Source organism: Mesoplodon bidens, assembly GCF_964165515.1.
Source record: "Mesoplodon bidens genome assembly, chromosome: 15".
Lineage (NCBI taxonomy): Eukaryota > Metazoa > Chordata > Mammalia > Artiodactyla > Ziphiidae > Mesoplodon > Mesoplodon bidens.
This window is the reverse complement of record NC_138171.1, coordinates 46,129,473-46,150,759: the sequence shown is the minus strand read 5'-3', so window position 1 is coordinate 46,150,759 and position 21,287 is coordinate 46,129,473. Positions and strand designations below refer to the sequence as shown.

The following is a 21,287-nucleotide window of genomic DNA, read 5'->3' as shown; positions in this document are numbered from 1 at the left end:
GCCTGTGGTGCCATCAGAGAGATGACTCCAGCCACTTTCGTCCGGCTCACCGCAGCCCTCCTCCGAGTCCCCAGCACCTTGCCCCTGGAGTGTGACACAGCCTCCTCCAGCCTCCCAGCGTCCACCCTAGCCCCCCACATGCAGCCAGGGTGAAGCCAGATACCCGCACCACCACCACCAACCTGGAAGCCACCAGTGGCTCCCGTGTGCCCCCTCGCTCTACTCTCGGTCACGCTGCCTTCCTGTCACTCACACCCCCACTCAGCACCTGCACTCGTGATCTTCCACGAGGATTTCTGAGAAAATCCCAGCATGAGAAATGCAGCCTATGGTCTACATAACAATTCCTATCACCCTACTTACCAACATCCTGGATCTTCTGAGGTGAGTTCCCACCCCCACCCCCAGCCCCGGGACCTGAGAGTAGATGGTAGGGGGAGGGACATACAGGAAGGAAGGGGCAGCAAGGCGCACGTACTGGACGTGGAGCAGGAAGTACTCTGTGCCAGGTGCTTCCCCTAAGTTCCCTGTTTAACACTCATGACTTTTCCATGAGGTAGGTAAGATCTCCTCTATAACACAGAAAGCGGAGACTCAGAAAGTAAAGAAAACAAACAAACTTTCCCAAGTCCCTGATTTGAACCTGTGTCTTCAAGAAATGGCTTCCCTATTCCTGCCAGTGGTGTGTGTGGTAATCCTGCTGAAGAATCCACTCCCAGCCCTCCACACACCCACACACCCTCCCTTGTGGTTGGGAGCCAGTACAAGACACTTCCTGGAGCAAATGAAGGCCACACTTCGGGAGAGCGTGGAGCACACAGAGGCCCTGGCTCAGCAAATCCGCACTGGCCTGGAAGGACTGCTGGGAACCATCTGGCCCCCTGGGTTCCTGTGCCGCACAGTCATCAAGGGCCGGCTGGAACTTGGACAGTGAGTCCTTCAAGAGCCAGAGATGTGAAAGCCACAAGAGTTTGTTTCCTCGTGGCTGCAGAGCTTCCAGAACCCAGAGACTCTGGTCTGAGCACATCACAACTGCCTGTTATGAAATTCTGTATGTTGAAAAATTCATCAAGTTGCATTTGAGATGTTACTTTTCATGCTAATTTTATGCCACTTTTCAGTTATGGTCACAAGCCTAATCCCCCTTGATTAACTGGAAAGGCAAGCAGGCTGACAGCGGTAAGCTTATTAACTGTTCATCAGGGCCAAAGGGGAGAAACGTACAATGAAATTATTAAAAGCAGGAGGAAAACTTACTTGGAGCCAGCGTCTAATCATCGCTGAGTCCTCCTTGGAAGGAGAAGGTGCGTATAAACGTGATGCAGATACAGGATGGAATACTAAACTGAAAGGTGGACAGCATCACTGCCTCACCACTAACACGTGCCACCCAGCGATGGGTCTGAGCCCTGAGGCCTGCAGAGACAACGGCGCAGAAGCGGTCATGTAAATCCGCAGGAGAAAAACAAAGCTAGGATGAGGGCAGATGAGAGGTTTGACAAAACCGGAAAATATCTGTCATCCATAATGTTCCTCTGACACTGTGTTCCCTAATCTGTTTTCGGTACGTGCACTTCAGTTCACGGGTGTTTTGCCTGAACGTCATATTACTTATTCTGCCCGCTGAAATAATGTTAAGTCTTAATTTTTTAATCTAAGATTTCAGATATTCTACCTAATTCGTCCTGAGGACAAACTGTATGTGACAACTAAATGTGACACATGACTCTGGGGTGGATCCTTTGCTAAAAAAGACAATATTGGGACAACTGGAGAAACCCCAATGGGGTCTGTGGACTAGATGATAGTGATGGGTCAATGTTAATGTCATATTTTAATGGTTATCCTGCAGTTATTCAGGAGAATGTCTTTGCTAGAAGGAAACACACCCTAAAGAATGTAGGGGTGATGGACTTTCAAACTGGTAACCTACTCTCAAATGATTCAGGGGGGAAAAAGTTCTTTGTACTATTCTTACAACTCTCCTGTGAGTTTGGAACTATTTCAAAATAAAAAAATAAATTTAAAAAGCAACCCTAGGAGCTTCAAGCAAGGCAGGCCCTCAAAGAATCGGGCACTGACTCAGATGGCAGCACTGGGCCGTGCTGGGGCCCAGAGCCATTGTGTGAGAAGGGGCTACACAGCACACCAGACTCCCAGGGGTTTCTGCTTCCTGCTTTGTAAGACGAGGAGGCTGGACCCAATGATCCCCTAAAACCCAACTTGTTCAACCAAACAGAACCAGAAAGACCAGCCCCAAAATAGTTTAACAAGGTGAATAACTTTGAGAGACTCGTTGCCATGAAACTGTGGGCTGTGGCAACTTTCTGCTTCTGCCCAGCAGAGCCACATGATCAATGACACACATTCCAACCCAGAGTCAGGTTCAGGTTCAGGGCCCCCTCAAGCCCTGAGCTGGGCAACACCATTCCCCGACATTATCATCAGGAATACCTACTTCCCAAGGGGACCTGGGCCTCCTTCGAAGGCTTCAAAATTCAGGCTTCCATGTTTGTTTTGTTTTTAGGAAATTGAACTAATGAAACTTCCCATAACTACTTGCCAACTCTCTTGGGAGTCAGACTTCAAGAAGGGGGCCTCTCCAGGTAAGCCCGGATACAGAAAGGATACTTTTCCTGAATGCTGCATCTATTTCCTTAGAGTCCCACAAAGATGACGCAGGGCCTTATGAGACCAAGAGAATGAGCTACATTTTGGAAACCTGTTTATCCCTCTACATGGATACTTACAGGCCACGGAGCACACGGCACACATTATATTCATGAAGCTCTGGGGTTTAGTGACGATCAAGGTTACAAAGCTACCAAGTAGCAAAGTAGGTTTAAATGCAGATTTTTTTTTAAACAGCTTTGTTGAGATGTAATTGACATACAATTTTTAAAGGGTACAATTTAGTAAGTTATGATACACATGTACACTCTTTTAAAAAATTTTTTCTTGCTTGATTTATTTTTTAATAAATTTATTTATTTATTTATTTTTGGCTGCATTGGGTCTTCATCGCAGTGCACAGGCTTCTCATTGCTGCGGCTTCTCTTGTTGCAGAGCACGGGCTCTAGGTGCATGGACTTCAGTAGCTGTGGCACACGGGCTTAGCTGCTCTGCAGCATGTGGCATCTTCCCGGACCAGGGCTCAAACCCGTGTCCCCTGCATTGGCAGGCAGATTCTCAACCACTGCGCCACCAGGGAAGTCCCAATACGTATACACTCTTGAAACCATCACCACAGTCAAGATAATAAGCATATCCATCACTCCCTAAAAGTCTCCTCATGTCTCTGTGTAATCCCTCTCTCCCACCCCTCACAACTCTCCACTATACCATCCCCAGGCAACCACTGAACTACTTTCTGTCACTACAGTCATATATGCATTGTCTAGAATTGTTTATATATGGGTTCATACAGTATATACTTTCCTTTGTTTGGCTTCTCCCCTGGACATGACCATTTTGAGATTCATTCATATTGTAGCAGATAGCAATGGTTCATTCCTTTTTATTGCTAAGTAGTAGCCCATCAGATGGATAACACAACAGTCTATTTATCAGTTCGCCTGTTGATGGAACAAGTAGGTGTTTTTCAGTTTGGGGCCATTACAAGTAAACCTACTCTGAAGACTTACGTGCAAGCCTTTCTGTGGACATGTATCTTCATTTCTCTTGAGTCTAAAAACAAGTACATGAGAGAGAAACGGCTGTGTCAGGAAACTGCCACACTGTTTTTCAAAATGTTGATATCATTTCACACCCAACAGCAGATGAGAGCACCAGTTCTTCCACTGTCTTGCCAACACGTGACACACGCAGTCTGTGAAACTGTAGCCATTCTGATAGGTGTGTAGTAGTCTCTCATTGTGGTTTTAGTTTACATTTCCCTAAGGTCTAATGACAGGCTGAGCAACTTTTCATGTGCTCATCTGCCATCCACACAACTTTGGTGAAGTGTCTGTTCAAGTCTTTTGTCCCTTTTTTAATTGGGTTGTATGCTTTCTGATTGTCGAGTTTTTTGAGTCCTCTATATGTTCTGGATACAAATCCTTGATCAGATATGTGATTTTCAAATATTTTCTCCCAGTATTTGGCTTGTCTTTTCATTCTCTAAGTGGTATATTTTAAAGAGCAGAATTTTAAAATTCTGAAGTGCAGTTATTGATTTGTTCTCTTATAGATCATATCCAAGAAATCTTTGCCTAACGCTAGGTCATAAAGGTTTCTTCCTATATTTTCTTCTAGAAGTGTGACAGTTTTAGGTTTTATGTTTAGGTATATGATTCATCTTGAGTTAACTTTTGTATATGGTGCAAAGTATGGCTCGGGTTCTTTTTTTTTTTTTTTTTTTTGCAGTACGCGGGCCTCTCACTGTTGCGGCCTCTCCCTCTGCGGAGCACGGGCTCCGGACACGCAGGCTCAGCGGCCATGGCTCACGGGCCCAGCCGCTCCGTGGCATGTGGGATCTTCCCGGACCAGGGCACGAACCCATGTCCCCTGCTTCGGCAGGCGGACTCTCAACCACTGCGCCACCAGGGAAGCCCCCTCGGGTTCATTTTTTTGGAATATGGATATCCAATTATTTAAGCATCATTTTTTTTTTTTTTGCAGTACGCGGGCCTCTCACTGCTGTGGTCTCTCCCGTTGTGGAGCACAGGCTCCGGACGTGCAGCCTCAGTGGCCATGGCTCACGGGCCTAGCCGCTCCATGGCATGTGGGATCTTCCCCGACCGGGGCACGAACCTGCGTCCCCTGCATCGGCAGGCGGACTCTCAACCACTGCGCCACCAGGGAAGCCCTAAGCATCATTTTTTTAAAAAATAAATTTATTTACTTATTTATTTTTGGCCGCATTGGGCCTTTGTTGCTGCATGCGGGCTTTCTCCAGTTACGGTGAGCGGGGGCCACTCTTCGTTGTGGTGCGCGGGCTTCTCATTGCGGTGGCTTCTCTTGCTGCGGAGCACAGGCTCCAGACGCGCAGGCTCAGTAGTTGTGGCTCACGGGCCTAGTTGCTCTGCGGCATGTGGGACCTTCCCGGACCAGGGCTCGAACCCGTATCCCCTGCATCGGCAGGCAGATTCTCAACCACTGCGCCACCAGGGAAGCCCTAAGCATCATTTTTTGAAAAGACTATCTTCACTGAGTTGGCTTCACATGTCCGTCAACAATCAGCTGTCCATCTACGTGTGGGTCTACTCCTGGACTCTCTATTCTATTCCACTGACCTGTATATCTTTCTTTATGCCAATACTACACTGCCTTGATATGGCAGCTATATAATAAGTCTTAAAATCAGGTAATCTTAATTAACCTAATTAATCAGAGTTAATCGTCCAAGTTTGATTCCCTCTTCAAAATAGTTTTGGCTCTTCTCGGTTCTTTGCATTTCCATGTGAATTTTGGAATCAGCTTGTCAATTTCTACAAAAAAAACCCTGCTGGGACTTTGATAGGGACAGAGTAAAGGGACAAAGTAGGTACAGTAAGTCCCCTACATACAAACCTTCAAGTTGCAAACTTCCAAAGATGCGAACGTGCCCAGAGAAAGGACAAAGAGAGACAAGAGGAAGAAGAAGTAACTGAAGAATTGAAGAGATTCACAACACAGGAAATGACAAGGGCGTTTTCTTTATTTGAGGAGGCACTGTTAGTTTTTGAGGCACAGGACCCAAACGTAGCATGGCACACGAAGGTGCAGCAGCCATTCAGCGCGCAATCCAGTGCTACCGTGTCATCTATGACAAGAAAAAAGGACCTACTACCCAGACATCACCGGATCGGTTTTTCAGGAGGGTAGATAGAACTGAACCCAGCAAGGAACCAGAACCTGTGCCATCAACGTCAGGCTTCAGTGAAATTGAAGCTTGCCCTCCATCTCCTATTGCTGATGATCCTTCAGCTCTACCATCTCCCACCTCCTCTCCCTCCTCCAGTCAGTAACTCTTCTTGCCTGTTCACTCAACGCCAGCACCTGTATGGCAGGTGTTGTACTGTACTGTTGTACTTTTCAAGGTATTATACTGTAAGATTATAAATGTTGTCTTTATTTTTTGTTTGTTTTTTATGTATTATTTTTGTGAAAAGTATTACAAACCTATTACAGGACAGTACTATACAGCCGATTGTGTTAGTTGGGTACCTAGGCTAACTTTGCTGGACTTACGAACAAATTGGACTTAAGAACATGCTCTTGGAATGGAACTCGTTTGTATATAGGGGACTTACTGTAATTAAATAGTTAATCCCGCTAGGGGATTGTAAGTAAAGAAAAAAATATTGGCTACCTCTGTAAGTTAATGATGACTCAAGAAAGCAGACTTGGGGGCTTCCCTGGTGGCGCAGTGGTTGAGAGTCCGCCTGCCGATGCAGGGGACACGGGTTCGTGCCCCGGTCTGGGAAGATCCCACATGCCACGGAGCGGCTGGGCCCGTGAGCCATGGCTGCTGAGCCTGCACGTCCGGAGCCTGTGCTTCGCAACGGGAGAGGCCACAACAATGAGAGGCCCACATACCGCAAAAAAAAAAAAAAAAAAAAAAAAAAAAAAAAAGAAAGCAGACTTCCTTAGCAAGAAAACCATGCAACAGAAGTATGAGACACACCCCAAAACAATAAAACAATGGTGGCATGAGACCCACATCCTACCCATATCCTGACTCAGTAAGTTAATGATTCCTAGGACACACTCCTCTGCATGTACTAAAAACAAAAATATAAGGAAAAGGTGACACTATATCAAAACCTGAGATGATTTAGCATTTTTAGCATATGTTACCGCCTTTTTGCTCATTTCCATAGTGCCACGACAGTCCTGGCTTGACCAAGTAGGGACAAGAAAACTCCCCTGGCCAACCTGTAGGAGGAGCTGATGATGGAAGCCTGCCGTCTACTCTAGAATGAGGAAGAGGGAGGCCTTTACCCCCTCCCCACTTTTCCTTTGATTATAAAACTGTGGCCCACTAAGTTCTCGGCACATGGCACCCTCTTGCCCGTCTGCTACTTGTAACCTCACAAGCGTCCTATTCTAATAAATCACTTCTTATCTATCACTTTGCCACTCACTGAATTCTTTCTGCACTGAGACATAAAGAACCGGAGCTCCTCGGAGCCCTCCCCGAAACGCCACCTAGCGGTTTCAATTTGACTGAAATTGAGTTGAATCTATATATCATTTGGGGAAAACTGATATCTTAGCAATACTGAATTTTCCAGCCCATGAACGTGGCATGTCTCTCCATCTATTTAGATCTTCCTTAATTTCTCTCAGCAATATTCTGTGGTTTTCAGTTTACAGGCCTTACAAATTTTTGTCAGATTTATTCCTAAGTACTTCATATTTTTGATGCTATTATAAATTGTGCTTTAAAAAATTTTTCAGTTTCTGATGATTCACTGCTAACACACAGAAATGCAACTGATTTTTGTATATCTTGTATCCTGCAACTTTACTAAGCTCATTTATTAGTTCTAGTAGCTTTTTCAAAGATTCCATCACATTTTCTATGATGATCATGTCTGTGAATAGACACTTTTATGTCTTCCTTTCCAATGTGGATTTTTGTTTTTTCCCTTGCCTGAGTGCACTGGCTAGAACCTCTAGTACAATGGTGAACAGAAATGATGAGAATGGATGTTCCTGTCTTGCTCCTGATATTAGGGGAGAAGTATTCGGTCTCTCACAATTAAATATGTTAGCTGTAGTTTTACACAGATCCCCTTTATTGGGTTAAAGAAGTTCCCTTCTTTTCCTACTTGCTGAGGGTTTTTTTTTTTATATAGATTTATTTATTTATTTTTATTTATGATTTTTGGCTGCACTGGGTCTTCGTTGCTGCGTGCGGGCTTTCTCTAGTTGCGGCAAGCGGGGGCTACTCTTCGTTGCGGTGCGCGGGCTTCTCATTGCAGTGGCGGCTTCTCTTGTTGCGGAGCATGGGCTCTAGGCACGTGGGCTTCAGTAGCTGCAGCACGCAGGCTCAGTAGTTGTGCTCACAGGCTCTAGAGTGCAGGCTCAGTAGTTGTGGCGCACGGGCTTAGTTGCTCCGCGGCATGTGGGATCTTCCCGGACCAGGGCTCGAACCCGTGTCCCCTGCACTGGCAGGTGGATTCTTAACCACTGCACCACCAGGGAAACCCCGGTTGTTGTTTTTTTAAATCAGAAATAGATGTTGGATTTTTCAACTCTGTGCAGACAGTTGTTGATTCCTCTCTCCTGCTCTAAGGCGTGAGGTCCTGTTTATCTTGTTTACACCCTGCCCCTGAGGGTCACTTTCGTTTTCTGTAAGAAACTTCTGCTTCATCATGCCAGGGTAGATGTTGGATTTTGTCAAATGCTTCTTCTGCACCTACTGACATGATCATATGGTTTTGCTTTTTTAGTTTGTTAATGCGGTGAATTACACTGATTGATTTTCAAATGTTAAACCAACCCTGCATTCTTGGGGTAAACCCCACTTGGTCATATTACATCAGCCTTTTTATATATTGCTGAATGAGATTGGCAAAAATTGTGTCTAGAATTTCAGCATCTACATTCATGAGGGATCTCGGTCTTTAGTCTTCTCTCCTTGCAGTGTCTTTGGTTTTAGTATCAGGATAACGCAAGCCTAATAAAATGAGTTGGGAAGCGTTCCCTTCTCTTCAATTTTCTGGAAGAGTGAGGGTGGAATTGGTACTACTTCCTCCTTGAATGTTTGGTAGAATTCACCAGGGACGCCATTTGGGCCTGGAACAGGCACTATTCCCAGCCCCGTGTGAACATGCTACATTGTTTCCCTAATTCTTTCTTTCAACTGGTTCTTTCCTTAGCCTCAGGTAGTTCCCGTGCTGGTCAGTTCTCAGCTGGATCCTTGATGCGGGTGGAGGGGCACTCTACAGATCTCTACTTCTCTCTCTGTGCATCTCTCTTCTCTAGTACAGTTCTCTGTCCTACAAACCCTAGCTGCTTTCATCTCCTTGAACTCTCAGCTCCATCTCCTCAACTCAGAGTGTCTGTCTAGCTCTGCCTGGTTTCCCCTGTGCCATGGCCTGAAAGTGCTCTCACAGCAGTGAGCAGAGGCAACTGTAGGGCGCACCCCAATTCTCCCTGTGGTATAGAAAGATACTTGCAGGTGGGAGGGAGGGAGAAGCAAGAGGGAGGAGATATGGGGACATATGTATATGTATAACTGATTCACTTTGTTATAAAGCAGAAACTAACACACCATGGTAAAGCAATTATACTCCGATAAAGATGTTTAAAAAAAAAAAAGAAAGAAAGAAAGATACTTGCTCTTTGTCCCTGGTTCCTGGCACAGAGCTCCTAAAACACTTGGAATTTCCTAAGTGAGAAGGTGATAGGCAGGTCTTTTGTTCTAATGAGATGACTCTTGGCAGGTCCCTAAATAACTTCAGGATGGGGGCTGGTTGCCAGGAAGACCAAGCCTTGATTACATGCCTGGAACTTTCAGCCCCATCCCACAACTCTGGGCAGAGGAGACTGAGCTAATCACCAACAGCCAATGATTTAATCAATCATGACTACGTGATAAAACCTCCATTTAAAAAATCCCTAAATGTTGAGATCTGGAGCGCTTCCGGGATGGTGAACACACCCAGGTGCTAGGAGGATGGAGCACCCAGAGAGGGCACAGAGGCTCCAAACCAGCCCTGCCCCCAACAGCCTGCCCTGTGCATCTTATCCATATGGCTGTTCTTGAGTTGTAGCCTGTATAGTAAACCAGCAAATGCAAGTAAAGTGTCTTCCTGAGTTCCGTGAGCCATTCTACCAATGTATTGAACCTGAGGAGGGCATCATGAGAACCCTGATTTATAGCCAGTCAGAAGTATGGGTGGCCCAGGACTTGAGACTGGCATCGTAAGTAGGGGCAGTCTCGTGGGACTAAGCCCCTCACTCCAGGTAGGTAGTGTCAGAACTGAATTGAGTTCTTGGACACTCAAGTTGGTGTCCAGAGAACTGGGGAGGCAGTGCTGGAGAAAAAAATGCATATTTGGTGTCAAGAGGGAAAAACCCTCATGCCTACCTCTCAAGAGATCACTGTCCTTCACTGACTAATGTCCGGTGTTGCATGTTTTTGTCCATTTATTGATTGTTTCAGACAGGGAGGTAAATTAGTCCCTGTTACTCTATCTTGGTCTAAAGTGGAAATCCTCAAATCCAAGTCTTCTTAACCACCACTCCCCAGGCCTCCTGTACTTGCTCCCATCAAGGGGGCTTATACTGGAATCGTCTGATTCCATGTCTGATTCCATGTCTGACTCACAAAACCCAAGGCGAAGCAAAAGTTTATCTCTGTGTCAAGTTTATCTCTTGCACAGAGGCCTGGCCCACTGGAGAGTCTCAGGAAATGGTGCTGGATGGCCACATGCTTGTACACAAGCCCTGGTTCAAAATCTAAGGTGCTCCAATGCCAGGAAGAAAGGCCAAGGCTTTATACCAGGACATCAGAAAAAAAATTGAAATTCTTCACTAGCCAGAGATGTGGGGAGTTGGTCTTCCCCTAATGACAGTAAAAGGAGAGCCCAAGCAAGAGCCCAGAATAGGAAGTGCTTTGATAAAAGGGACAAATGCTCTGGGAAACTGAAACTTGCAGTTTCAAATACTCCTTTGTTTCATCATACACTGAGAACCTAAATATTTTTCTAGTTGGTAAAAGGGGAATTTCCTAGGAATCTCTTCAAAAGATAGGAGATTAATAATATTGGTCTTGCAAGTTTTTACTTAACTTTAGATAATTTCATTCCATCACCCCTCAGTTTAAAAATCTCTCAAATAACATTAACACTTGGAAACAAACTTTTCTCTCTCTCCCCCTTTTTTTTTTAATGAACGATGGGAGCAAACACCTATAGTTCTATCCTGACTACCCTAGCCATAACCATATCTTTTTTTTTTTTTTTTTTTTTCTTTTTGTGGTACGCGGGCCTCTCACTGTTGTGGCCTCTCCCGTTGCGGAGCACAGGCTCCGGACGCGCAGGCCCAGCGGCCACGGCTCACGGGCCCAGCCGCTCCGCGGCATATGGGATCCTCCCAGACCGGGGCACGAACCCGTATCCCCTGCATCGGCAGGCGGACTCTCAACCACTGCGCCACCAGGGAGGCCCCATAACCATATCTTGATGCACAGAAATGGTACATAAAGTGTGAAGAATAAATCAATTCCTAGACACATTTTCCAGGACTTTCCTAAGTTAGGTCATGACAACTTGAAAGGTCAAATAAAAGCAAAACCACTTTCATTCTTAGTGCTCAGGCATCACAGAGCTCCTTCCAGTGAGCTCTGAAACTTCCCCTCAACAATAAAGCTCACACTCAGGACTCAGATGAGAAACTAAAAGGGAAAAGGAACTGTCACGTAGGTAAAATTAAGAAAAGCATGATTCTGCCCATCACTAAAGGAAAGGGCATTGAGGGCCAGGTTTAAAGTCCTGCTGTGTTTTTTTAAAGAGCAAGAGAAGGTAGCTTGACAGAGGTAATATTCCCTTTCCATAAAGGAGGCTCTCACCAAGGACCCCAATCCACCACAGTACAGGCAGTTAGAGCAAACTTATTTTCACCAGAAGGGGAGTCTCAAACACAGCAATAATTATGTCACTCTCCTGCTTCAAATCCTTCTAGAAGTCTGCAATATCCACAGAATTAAATTTAAAAAAAAAAACCCATTACTATGGGGTACAATTATGAGTTCTTCATAACCTGTAAACCTACGTACCACAAGAACCTGTTCTCTTCCCACACAGCGTATGTTCTCGTCCAGAGTTTCCCAAGGTTTGGAGGTCAATTAAGTTTGGACACAGAAGATTAAACAGAGTTTAAAAGGATTCCTTACTGTAGGGCCCCTCCAAGCTTTTAATTTGTTGATGCGCACCGTCCAGCTCCCAGAATTTTCCGTGAATACCTCACTGGAGCAGCCGCTTCAAACCCTGCCTCTTCTCTAAACGCCACCCTCTTAAGCCTTCCTTCCTCTGCACATCAGGAAGACACCGCTTCTCTACTCACTGTCTTCCCTCTTACTGCCCTTCCCCCCTCAGCTCCTAGGGATCTGGCTTCTGCCTCTGTCAGGCCACAGGCTGCAGTTCTCGCAATGTGTCACCTCGTCTTGGGCCCCTTCACCGGTGCACCCAGGGCCCCTCCCACACCTTTCCCCACCCCTCTCGACTTAGCTGACTACTTCTTTTGAAAATTAAAAATACAGAAAGACAAAAACATAGAATAAAAAACAAATACTTAACTTCTTGTTAATCAGTCAGAAGGACAACCATTAGACTATGCTGACAATGCCGTGTTTACTTTAAGTCTTTTTTTAAATAAAAGAACAAAACAGGGTAACGACGAAGTATCCTTTGATTTCTAGCTACAAAACGATCCCACTCCTCCTCTCCCCAAAGGCAAGCACACTTATGGTGTACTGCACATCCTTCTAGAATCCACTTTTATATTTTTACACACAGATGTACGTATTCATGAACAATAAAGATCGTGAAGTTTTAAAAAAACACTTAGCACAATGACATCATACAATAGGTATAAGTTGTCAACTTTCTTTTTTCACTCAACAAGATCTACCCTTACTGACAGTCAGTAAGATCTACCATTGATTTCACTGATCTATCAAAACGGATCCTCTTGCTTCTCCTGCTACCCTCCAGTTATTGAAACCAGGTCCTGTCTCTGAGTGTTCCGCATGTGTTATCTTATTTACCCCTCCCAACAACCCACTGAGAAGATGCTCCCAATGCCCACAGCTGGCACAGGGCAGGGATGGCACTTTACCAATTTGGCCAAGTCCAAGGCTGTGCCCTTCACCCCTGTGCTAAGGTGCCCTCTTCCTATCAATAGCCAGTGCAGCGCCTTCCGTGCCAGGTGTTTTGTATGTACTATGTCTCTTAAGCCTCTGAACCACCCCAGGTGTGAAGTACAAATAATTATCCTCATTAGAGAGATGAAGCAACTTGGACTGGAGAAGGTGCTAGAGCTTTGGTGTGAACCATGACTATCCAGCTTCAGAGTCCAAGTTCTTAGCCACTGGGCTAAACTTTAGATTTACTTTAAAAAAAAATAAAAAGTTGAAGATGAGATGAGAAAGGTGGGCTGGCATGAGATGGTGAGAGACTTGAATGCCCAGGTCAGCAGTACCAGTTGACTGGGTACATGGTATTAGTCCAGTGTCACTAGTCCCTGATCACACGGTGGCAGAGCAGCCTGGGAACAGGGAAACGATACTCACGGTCATGGACCTTATAGCAGTGCTTCTGTAAGCGCTGGACATCCCACTCCTCCAGCACGCCGTGAGTCATCAGCAGCTGCAGGAACCGCCGGTGGACATCAGTCATGACGCCCACTCTCCCCGTGCTGCCCTGCATGGATGGTGGAACTAAAAAAGAAGCAAAGGCAATCCAGTCACGTCTGAGCACACCAAAAGCAACGTTCCATGGTCTGTTCCAATTTACATTAACAGATAAAAGTTTGTTATGGTTTTTAAAATCTAGTTCATCACACTGAATAGTACAAAGATGAAAAGGACACGAGTCAGGGGTGAGGCAAATTAGTACTGGGCAGTGGTGAGAAGTGTGGACTCTGGACGCAGCCAGGAAGCCTGGATTCACAGGCCGCTCCACCACGGAGGTGTGTGAAACAGGGACTCTTAACCTCCACGTGCTTCAGTTTCTGATCTGTTAAGTGAGAATAGTGATAGAAACGTCTTCCCTAGAATTACTATGAGGATTAAATGAGTAAATACACATAAAAGCCTTTAACAACTGTAAGTGGAGTGTAACCTTTAAAAATTGTGAATCACTCTGTTGTACACCTGAAACTTATATAATATTGTATATCAACTATACCTCAATAAAAAAAATACATATAAGAGCCTGGTAACAGACTAGACACTAAAAAAAAATTTTAGCTGTTTTTACTAGTAGATACTTCTGGGTCTGAAACTTGGCTCAGCCTCCTACCAGATCTATGGCCTGCGATAAATTTAGCTGAGGCCCCATTTCTCACTATAAGATCAGAATAACTTCCACTGCTTAGAGGACTACTAGTAAACACTTAATAAATGCTAGTTTCCTTCTCCTTTCCCAAACCACTAATAAAACAACTGTCATGCTAGGACTGCAGGGTGTTTTTGAAAATCTCCTGCTCTCTACTAAAACGCTATCTTTCCACAAACCACAAAGATCAGAGCTGATAAAAGGACTGCACAAGCCCTGATCAAAAAGCCTGCCCCTGCCACAGAGAGGTGGCACAGTGCAGCGGCTAAGACCTCAGGGTGAGAAGTAGACAGGTGGCTTTGAGACTTGTGCCTGCCAGACCCGTCTGATCTTAAGAATCACCTAACCTGCGTATTAAAAATGCAGATCCCCAGGTCTTTTCTGGAGGTTCTGACTGCAGAGGGGCTTGAAATTCTGAGGTTTTAACATCCACTTCAGGTGATGCTATGATCTTATAAGAAAGTCGCTGTTACCTTAGGCAAATATAACACACACATTTTTAGCTAATATGCTTAATCTCAGTCTTTTCTTCTATAAAATGGGGATAATACGATCTTTAAAGAATAAGATGCAGTTTAAATGAGATATGACTACCAAGGGTTTGCCAAGAACTAGCTCTAGGAGATACGCAAAAAGGTTAGTCACTGTTCTTTTTCAACGGCGTCATCAGCTGGGCCTCAGAGCTGGGAAGATGCACCATCTCATGACCAGCTTCTCTGACTGCCTGCTAGCTCTCCTCGAGAATATCTCACCAGCATCTCAACCTCAACCCATCCTAAACCAGACTCATCTTCTCCTTCCTCAACCCCTTCCTCCCCCCAAGTCCTCTTCGAGAATCATCTGGTTTGGGTGTTACAGTCCACGCAGACATACAGACACCGCAGACCTCAGCATCAAACCCTGACCCTCCTCTCCCCTGAGGCTGACTAGATCCAGCCGGTCCCCACGTCCTGCCAAGTCTATTTCCTATCACTAGGATCAGTACCTTCATTCATCCATTCTATTTTTAGGTACTGAGTACCCTTATTTGCCAGTGATTGTTCCAGACAAAAGAACAGAATACGCTGGGCTGAGGAATTCGGACTTTCACCCTAGAAACTCTGGAGATTCAGACTTTCCAAACTAAGGGTCTTTAAGTAGATGATAGAGCCAGGCTGTTAAACCAGATCAAAAACTTGTCGAATTGAATAATTAATAAAACCTAGCTATATGACATAGAAGTTACTTCTAAAACTAAGAATGCCAAAAAATTTACAGTAAAAGGATAGGAAAATGTACACTCTGTGAACTAACCAAAAGAGAGCTGGTGTGGCTATATTAATATGACACAAAATAGACTTAAAGGCAGAAAGCATTACTAGAGATAAGGATGGTCCCCATAAAATGATAAAAAGGTTCAGTTCCAAAGAAGCCATAACAATTTTAAGTATTCAAGCACATAATAACAGAACCTCAAAACAGTTAACAGACCTACAAAAATAAACATACAAATCCATAACCATAGTGGGAGATTCTAACATATCCCTCTCCATCACTGATAAATGAACAAAAAATGTGTGTATAGAGAAGATTTGTAAAACACAACAAAAAGCTTAATCTGATGGACATGCATAAAACATTGTACTCAACAGCTACAGAATACCCGATCTTCAAGCATACCTGGAACAATTTTGCAAATTGCCACATATGGGTCAGAAAGCAAGTCTTAGCAAACTGTAAAAGACTGGTCTCATACAGAACATGTTCTCTGACTGCAATGCAATAAAGGTGGGAACCAGAAACAGAAAGAAAAGTAGAAAAACTGTTTAAAATTTAAGAAACACACTCCTAAATTATCCTTTTTCAAAGAGGAATTGTTAATGGAAATCAGAAAATATTTTGAACTGAAAATAAAATACTACACATAGAAATTGGTGGGAGGCAACTAAAACAGTAGAGAGAAATTAATAGTCTTAAATGTTTATATATATACATTTTTTGGGGGGAGGGGGGGCGTGAAAATTAGTGAGTTAGACATCCATCTGAAGAAGCTATAAAAATAATAACAGCAAATTAAATCCAAAGAACGTTAAAGCAAGAAAATAATAAAGACCAGAAATTAATGAAATAGAAAATAAGTGCATATCTGAAAAGATCAATAAAACCAAAATTATTCTTTGAGAACACTTAATAAAAGTGACAAACCTCTGACAAGATTTTCCAAGAGAGAGAAAACTTATAAATAAATAATATTTGGAATGAAAAAGGGAAACTAATTGCAGAGACAAACATTTTAAAAAGATATTATAGACAACTTAAAATAAGCTGTATTTTAAATATGTACAAAGTCATAGGAAATTCACTCAAAACTGACTAAAGATAATTTAGAAACCAAAACAATTTATAACCATTAAAGACATTTTATGGGAAATTTATCTTCCCACAAAGAACACTTCAGGTCCCAATGGATTTATCAAGAAATCCTACCAAACATTCTAGAAACAAATCATTTCAAATGTTACATAAACTATCCCAGAGCCAGAAAAAGAACAAACCATCCCCAAAGCATCTGATGAGGCTGACATAAATTGGGCACTGAAACCTAATAAAGACTTCAAAAGAAGGTAAAATGAAAATCCGTTATCTTCATGAACATAGCAAAAATGTTAACACACCGAATCTAGCAATGTAAAAAGGACAATATACTGCGATCGAGTGGTTTATCCCAGCAATGGTTAAACATCTGAAAGTCCATCAAATGTCATGTCATAAAAAGAAATGAAATCGAGTTATTTACAGTGAGGTGGATGGACCTAGAGTCTGTCATACAGAGTGAAGTAAGTCAGAAAGAGAAAAACAAATACCGTATGCTAACACATATACATGGAATCTAAAAAACAAACAAAAAAAATGGTCATGAAGAACCTAGGGGCAAGACGGGAATAAAGACGCAGACCTACTAAGAGAATGGACTTGAGGACAAGGGGAGGGGGAAGGGTAAGCTGGGACAAAGTGAGAGAGTGGCATGGACATCATACACTGCCAAATGTAAAATAGATAGCTAGTGGGAAGCAGCCACATAGCACAGGGAGATGAGCTCGGTGCTTTGTGACCGAGGGAGGGGTGGGAGGCAGGGAGACGCAAGAGGGAGGGGATATGGGGACATATGTATATGTATAACTGATTCACTTTGTTATAAAGCAGAAACTAACAAACCATTGTAAAGCAATTACACTCCAATAAAGATGTTAAAAAAAATGTCATATGTCAATAATATCTCAATAAAGCTGTGGCGGGAGAGAAAAACCAATCAGTGTGACCCACCACATTAACAGAAAGGAGAAAAAGCATACAATCATCTTAATAGATGCAGAAAATATAGTTGATAAAATTCAATATTTGTTCATACTAAAAACTCTTTAACAAACTTGGAATAGAAGGAAACTTCTACAAAAACCCACAGCACGCATAACACTTAAGAATGAAATGTTCAAAGCAATCACTTTAAAATCCAAACTGATCCAATGCAATTGAATCAATACAATTCCAATCAAAATCCTCACAGGCTTTGTACATGTCTGTGTGTGATTTGACAAGATGGTTCTAAATTTTACATAGAAAATGTAAAGGCAAAGCAGCAAAGACATTCTTAGAGAAGATAAAGGCAGGAGGACTTGTCCTACCAGGTACCACGACTTATTATACAGGTAGAGTAATGAATAATGGGTGATAATGGTACAGAAATGGACAAATAAGGCCAATGGAACAGAATAGACAACTAAGAAATAGAAATGTATACATATATGGATACTTGATATGTTGAAGAAATGGAACTCCAGATCAAAGCAGACTTTTCAATGAAAGGTGCAAGAACAACCCATTATTCATATGTGAAAAAAAATAAAACTAGACCCTTACTTCACATTATGCACAAAACTCAATTCTTGAGGATTAAGGTCATAAGAAAGGAAACACAATAAAACTTTTAGACAACAATATAGGAGTATAACTTTATGACCCAAAGGTAGGGAAAGCAGAATTTCTTTAAAAGATATGAAAAGTACAAACCATAAAAGAATATACTGATAAATCCGATTTTGTTAAAATTAAGAACCTCTGTTCATCAAAAATACAGAAAGTGGGGGAGAGAGAGACAGAGACAGAGAGAGACAGAGAGACAAAAGACAAGCTCAAACTGGAAGGTATCTGAAACGCATTTAAGCCACACACAAAAGATTCAGAATATATAAACAAATCTTACAAATCAGTAAGGGGAAGGCAATGTAAGAGAAAAATGAGCAAGAGAAAATTTATGAAGAGAATGCACAAGTGACTAATACATACGTAAAGAAATGTTCAATGTCATCAGGCAAATGAGTATTAAAACCATAGTGATTAATGTCTTACCCATCACCAGAAAGGCATAAATTCTTAAGAATGGCTGAGGCTGAAACTTTCATCCACTGCTGGTAGAGTATAAGCCCCTATAACCACTTCAGACATTGATTTGATATCACTACAAATCTGATATGCCCAGAAACCTACTATTAGGTATATACCTTACAGAAACTTCCATATTTACCCCAGGAAGTATGTTTATGAAGCATGATGTAATAGCAAAAATCTGGTAACAGTATAAGTGCCAATCAACTGAAGAACACCTACATAAAGACTTTATAATCATACCATGGAATTCAAAACAGCAATGAAGTAGAGCTACTCATAGTAACAATGGATGCATCTCATAAATGTAATGTTATGTGCAAAAATCAAGTCACACAAAATATATATTCGGATCCCATTTATATAAAATCTAAAAACTAGCAAAATCGTACACTGCATTCATGAGCGATACATAGATACTAAAAAGTACAAGGAAAAACAAGGGAACGATAACATAATATTTAGGGCAGTAGTTATCTTTAGGGAGGGAAGAAAATGATTCAGTGGAGGCTTTGAGGATATGACAATGTACTATTTCTCTTTTTTTTTTTTTTTTTGTGGTACATGGGCCTCTCACGGTTGTGGCCTCGCCCGTTGCGGAGCACAGGCTCCAGACGCACAGGCTCAGCAGCCATGGCTCACGGGCCTAGCCGCTCCGCGGCTAGGGATCTTCCCGGACCAGGGCACGAACCCGTGTCCCCTGCATCAGCAGGCGGGCTCTCAACCACTGCGCCACCAGGGAAGCCCAACAATGTACTATTTCTTAACTTGGTGGTGTGTGGATGGTGTTCACTGTACTTTTGTTCTTCAAACTTATATCACACATTTTTATAGGCGGGTAACTTAGCTTAATAAAAAAAAAAGAAAATTATATAAGTATGTTAAGAAACAGCCAAAATAAATGTTAATAAGAAGGAGGTATAGAACAGTATACAATGCTATAATTTGGGGAAAAGGGGTGGGAAAATGAGGGTGAAAGATACATATAGGCTTGTTTATGCAGAGAAGTCAGTTGTCTCTATGAAAGGGGGGTGTATCACCATTCAAATAATTTAAAAATAGAAATGTTTGTGGAATAAGCAAATTTCAAACATAACTATCTGGGCCAAGTGCTAGACACAGTATTAATGTTTCACATTCACAGTCTCATTTCATCCTCCCCAGAACCTTATGAGGAAAGCATTACTGATCCCATTTTACAGATGAGGAAACTGAGGCTGAGAGAGCACAAGGCGACACAGCGTTAGTGATGGAGACAGGGAAGTGACCATACAAAAGCAGGGTGAGGAACTGTGGCAGCCTCAGGCCGAATTAATGAGAAATATGAGTGAACGATAAAATTATGATCCAGGTCCCTTATCTGCAATTCTCAAATCTCTAAAGTTCTCAAAACTAATCTTTTAAGTTTGAAAACCTGCTCTGACCTCAGATGAGACTATTTATGGTTGTTGTTTACCCCCTTCGCGTAAATATGCACATATTTAGCTGTGAGAAAAGTAATGTATTTGATCACAAGACATTGCCCCAGACCCCGCTCAAGATATGACAGGACATATATGCGCCATATTACCTTTCGAAAATCCGAGAAAATCGGGGTTCTGAACACATCCAACCTCAGGGCTTTAAAATAAGGGGCTGCGGACTTGTACAAAGTAAGAAGTTCTGTACCCAAAATAGAGGGGAAGCACAGAGGCCGGCGAGACTAAGAGGGTGATCAGTGAAGGCCTTATTTTACTTATTCAGTTTACAAAGAATTTTGTATTTTGCTTTTTCAACTAATATTATGATTTAAAGTATTTTTTCACCTAATATTACGTTTTTAAAATGTCTGCGTGTGATGGACGAGCTTCCGGTCTACCTAGCTCTGCCGCCCCTGTCGGGGCCTCAGTTTCCCCATCAGGAATTGAGAAGCCCCAGCCCCCGGGCCCCGGAGCCACACTGTGGCACAACACGCGGACCGACCCCCGGGGCCTGACCCCCACCGGCCGTCCGCCCCTCGCCTTCCTGAGCCGCCCTCTTCCTTCCCTGTCAGCCTCGCGCCCCCGCGCCCCGATTACCCACCGCAGCGCCCAAGCGCAGCCCACACTGCCGGCGGCGAAGGCAAAAAGGCGGGCTCGGGCCCTCCCTCGGGGCGGGGCAAACGCGGACGCGGCGTTCCCATTGGTGACTGTAGCAGATTTGTCCCTCCCACCGGGCGACTCACTTCCTGTTCTCCAGCCCGCGCCGTTTCCTTGGAGTCGCGGGATCCTTCAGTTAGGGCGGGAGTTCGCGCATCTAAGCGGCTCTCGGTACCTTAGAGGAAAGGGCTTTCGCTTCTCGTCCTCCGCCTGCCGCTCCGCAGTGGCACTCCGCGGCCCAAGAGGGGGAAGAGCAAGAGTGCAGTATGCCCTCTTCAATGGGCGCGATTCCGTGGGCACAAGTTAGTGCCCTGTCCCAGGCCTCAGTTTTCCCATCTGTAGAACTGACAGTGTGGCCTCATGGTCAAGAAAGAGGCCTCTGTTGTCTTATAGCGTGCGCTAGAATCTTGACTGTCACTTACTAGTTGCCAGATCCTGGGCAAGTCATGGAGCTGCACTGAGCCTCAGGTTCTTCTTCTGTCTAGTAGGGATAATAATAGTCCCTAAGAAATAGTGTGTTTGTGAGGTTTTAAGATATAACGGCACCTGGAAGTGCTGATTAAATGTTAGCTACTGTCCTACCTGGGCACTGTTGTGAGAAGTAAATGAAGTTATTAACAGAGGTGAACGGACTGTTTTGCGTCTCCAGGGCACTGACTTTACAAACGTTTGTATTCCAGTCCCTGGTCTGAGAGCTGATCGTGCAGTCTAGCAAGGGCAACAGGTAACAAGTAACTAATTATAGACCAGTAGA

At 43.6% G+C, this 21,287-nt stretch overlaps 1 protein-coding gene across 3 annotated transcripts in view; it reads right to left on the bottom strand.

Moving 5' to 3' along the window:
• Positions 1–20,558, bottom strand: part of NSMCE1 (NSE1 homolog, SMC5-SMC6 complex component) — a 36,307-nt gene extending 15,749 nt beyond the window's left edge. The window contains exons 1-3 of one of the 3 annotated variants that reach the window (XM_081257284.1): positions 20,478–20,503; positions 19,987–20,078; positions 13,229–13,375 (exon numbers count right to left, since the gene is read on the bottom strand). In XM_081257284.1, coding sequence (XP_081113410.1) covers positions 13,229–13,364 — 136 coding nt within the window. In that variant the 5' untranslated portion in view covers positions 13,365–13,375; positions 19,987–20,078; positions 20,478–20,503. Of the gene's footprint in view, positions 1–13,228; positions 13,376–19,986; positions 20,079–20,477 lie in introns of all 3 variants that reach the window. The other 2 variants (XM_081257283.1, XM_081257285.1) reach the window with 2 other exon arrangements.
• Positions 20,559–21,287: the final 729 nt, after the last annotated feature.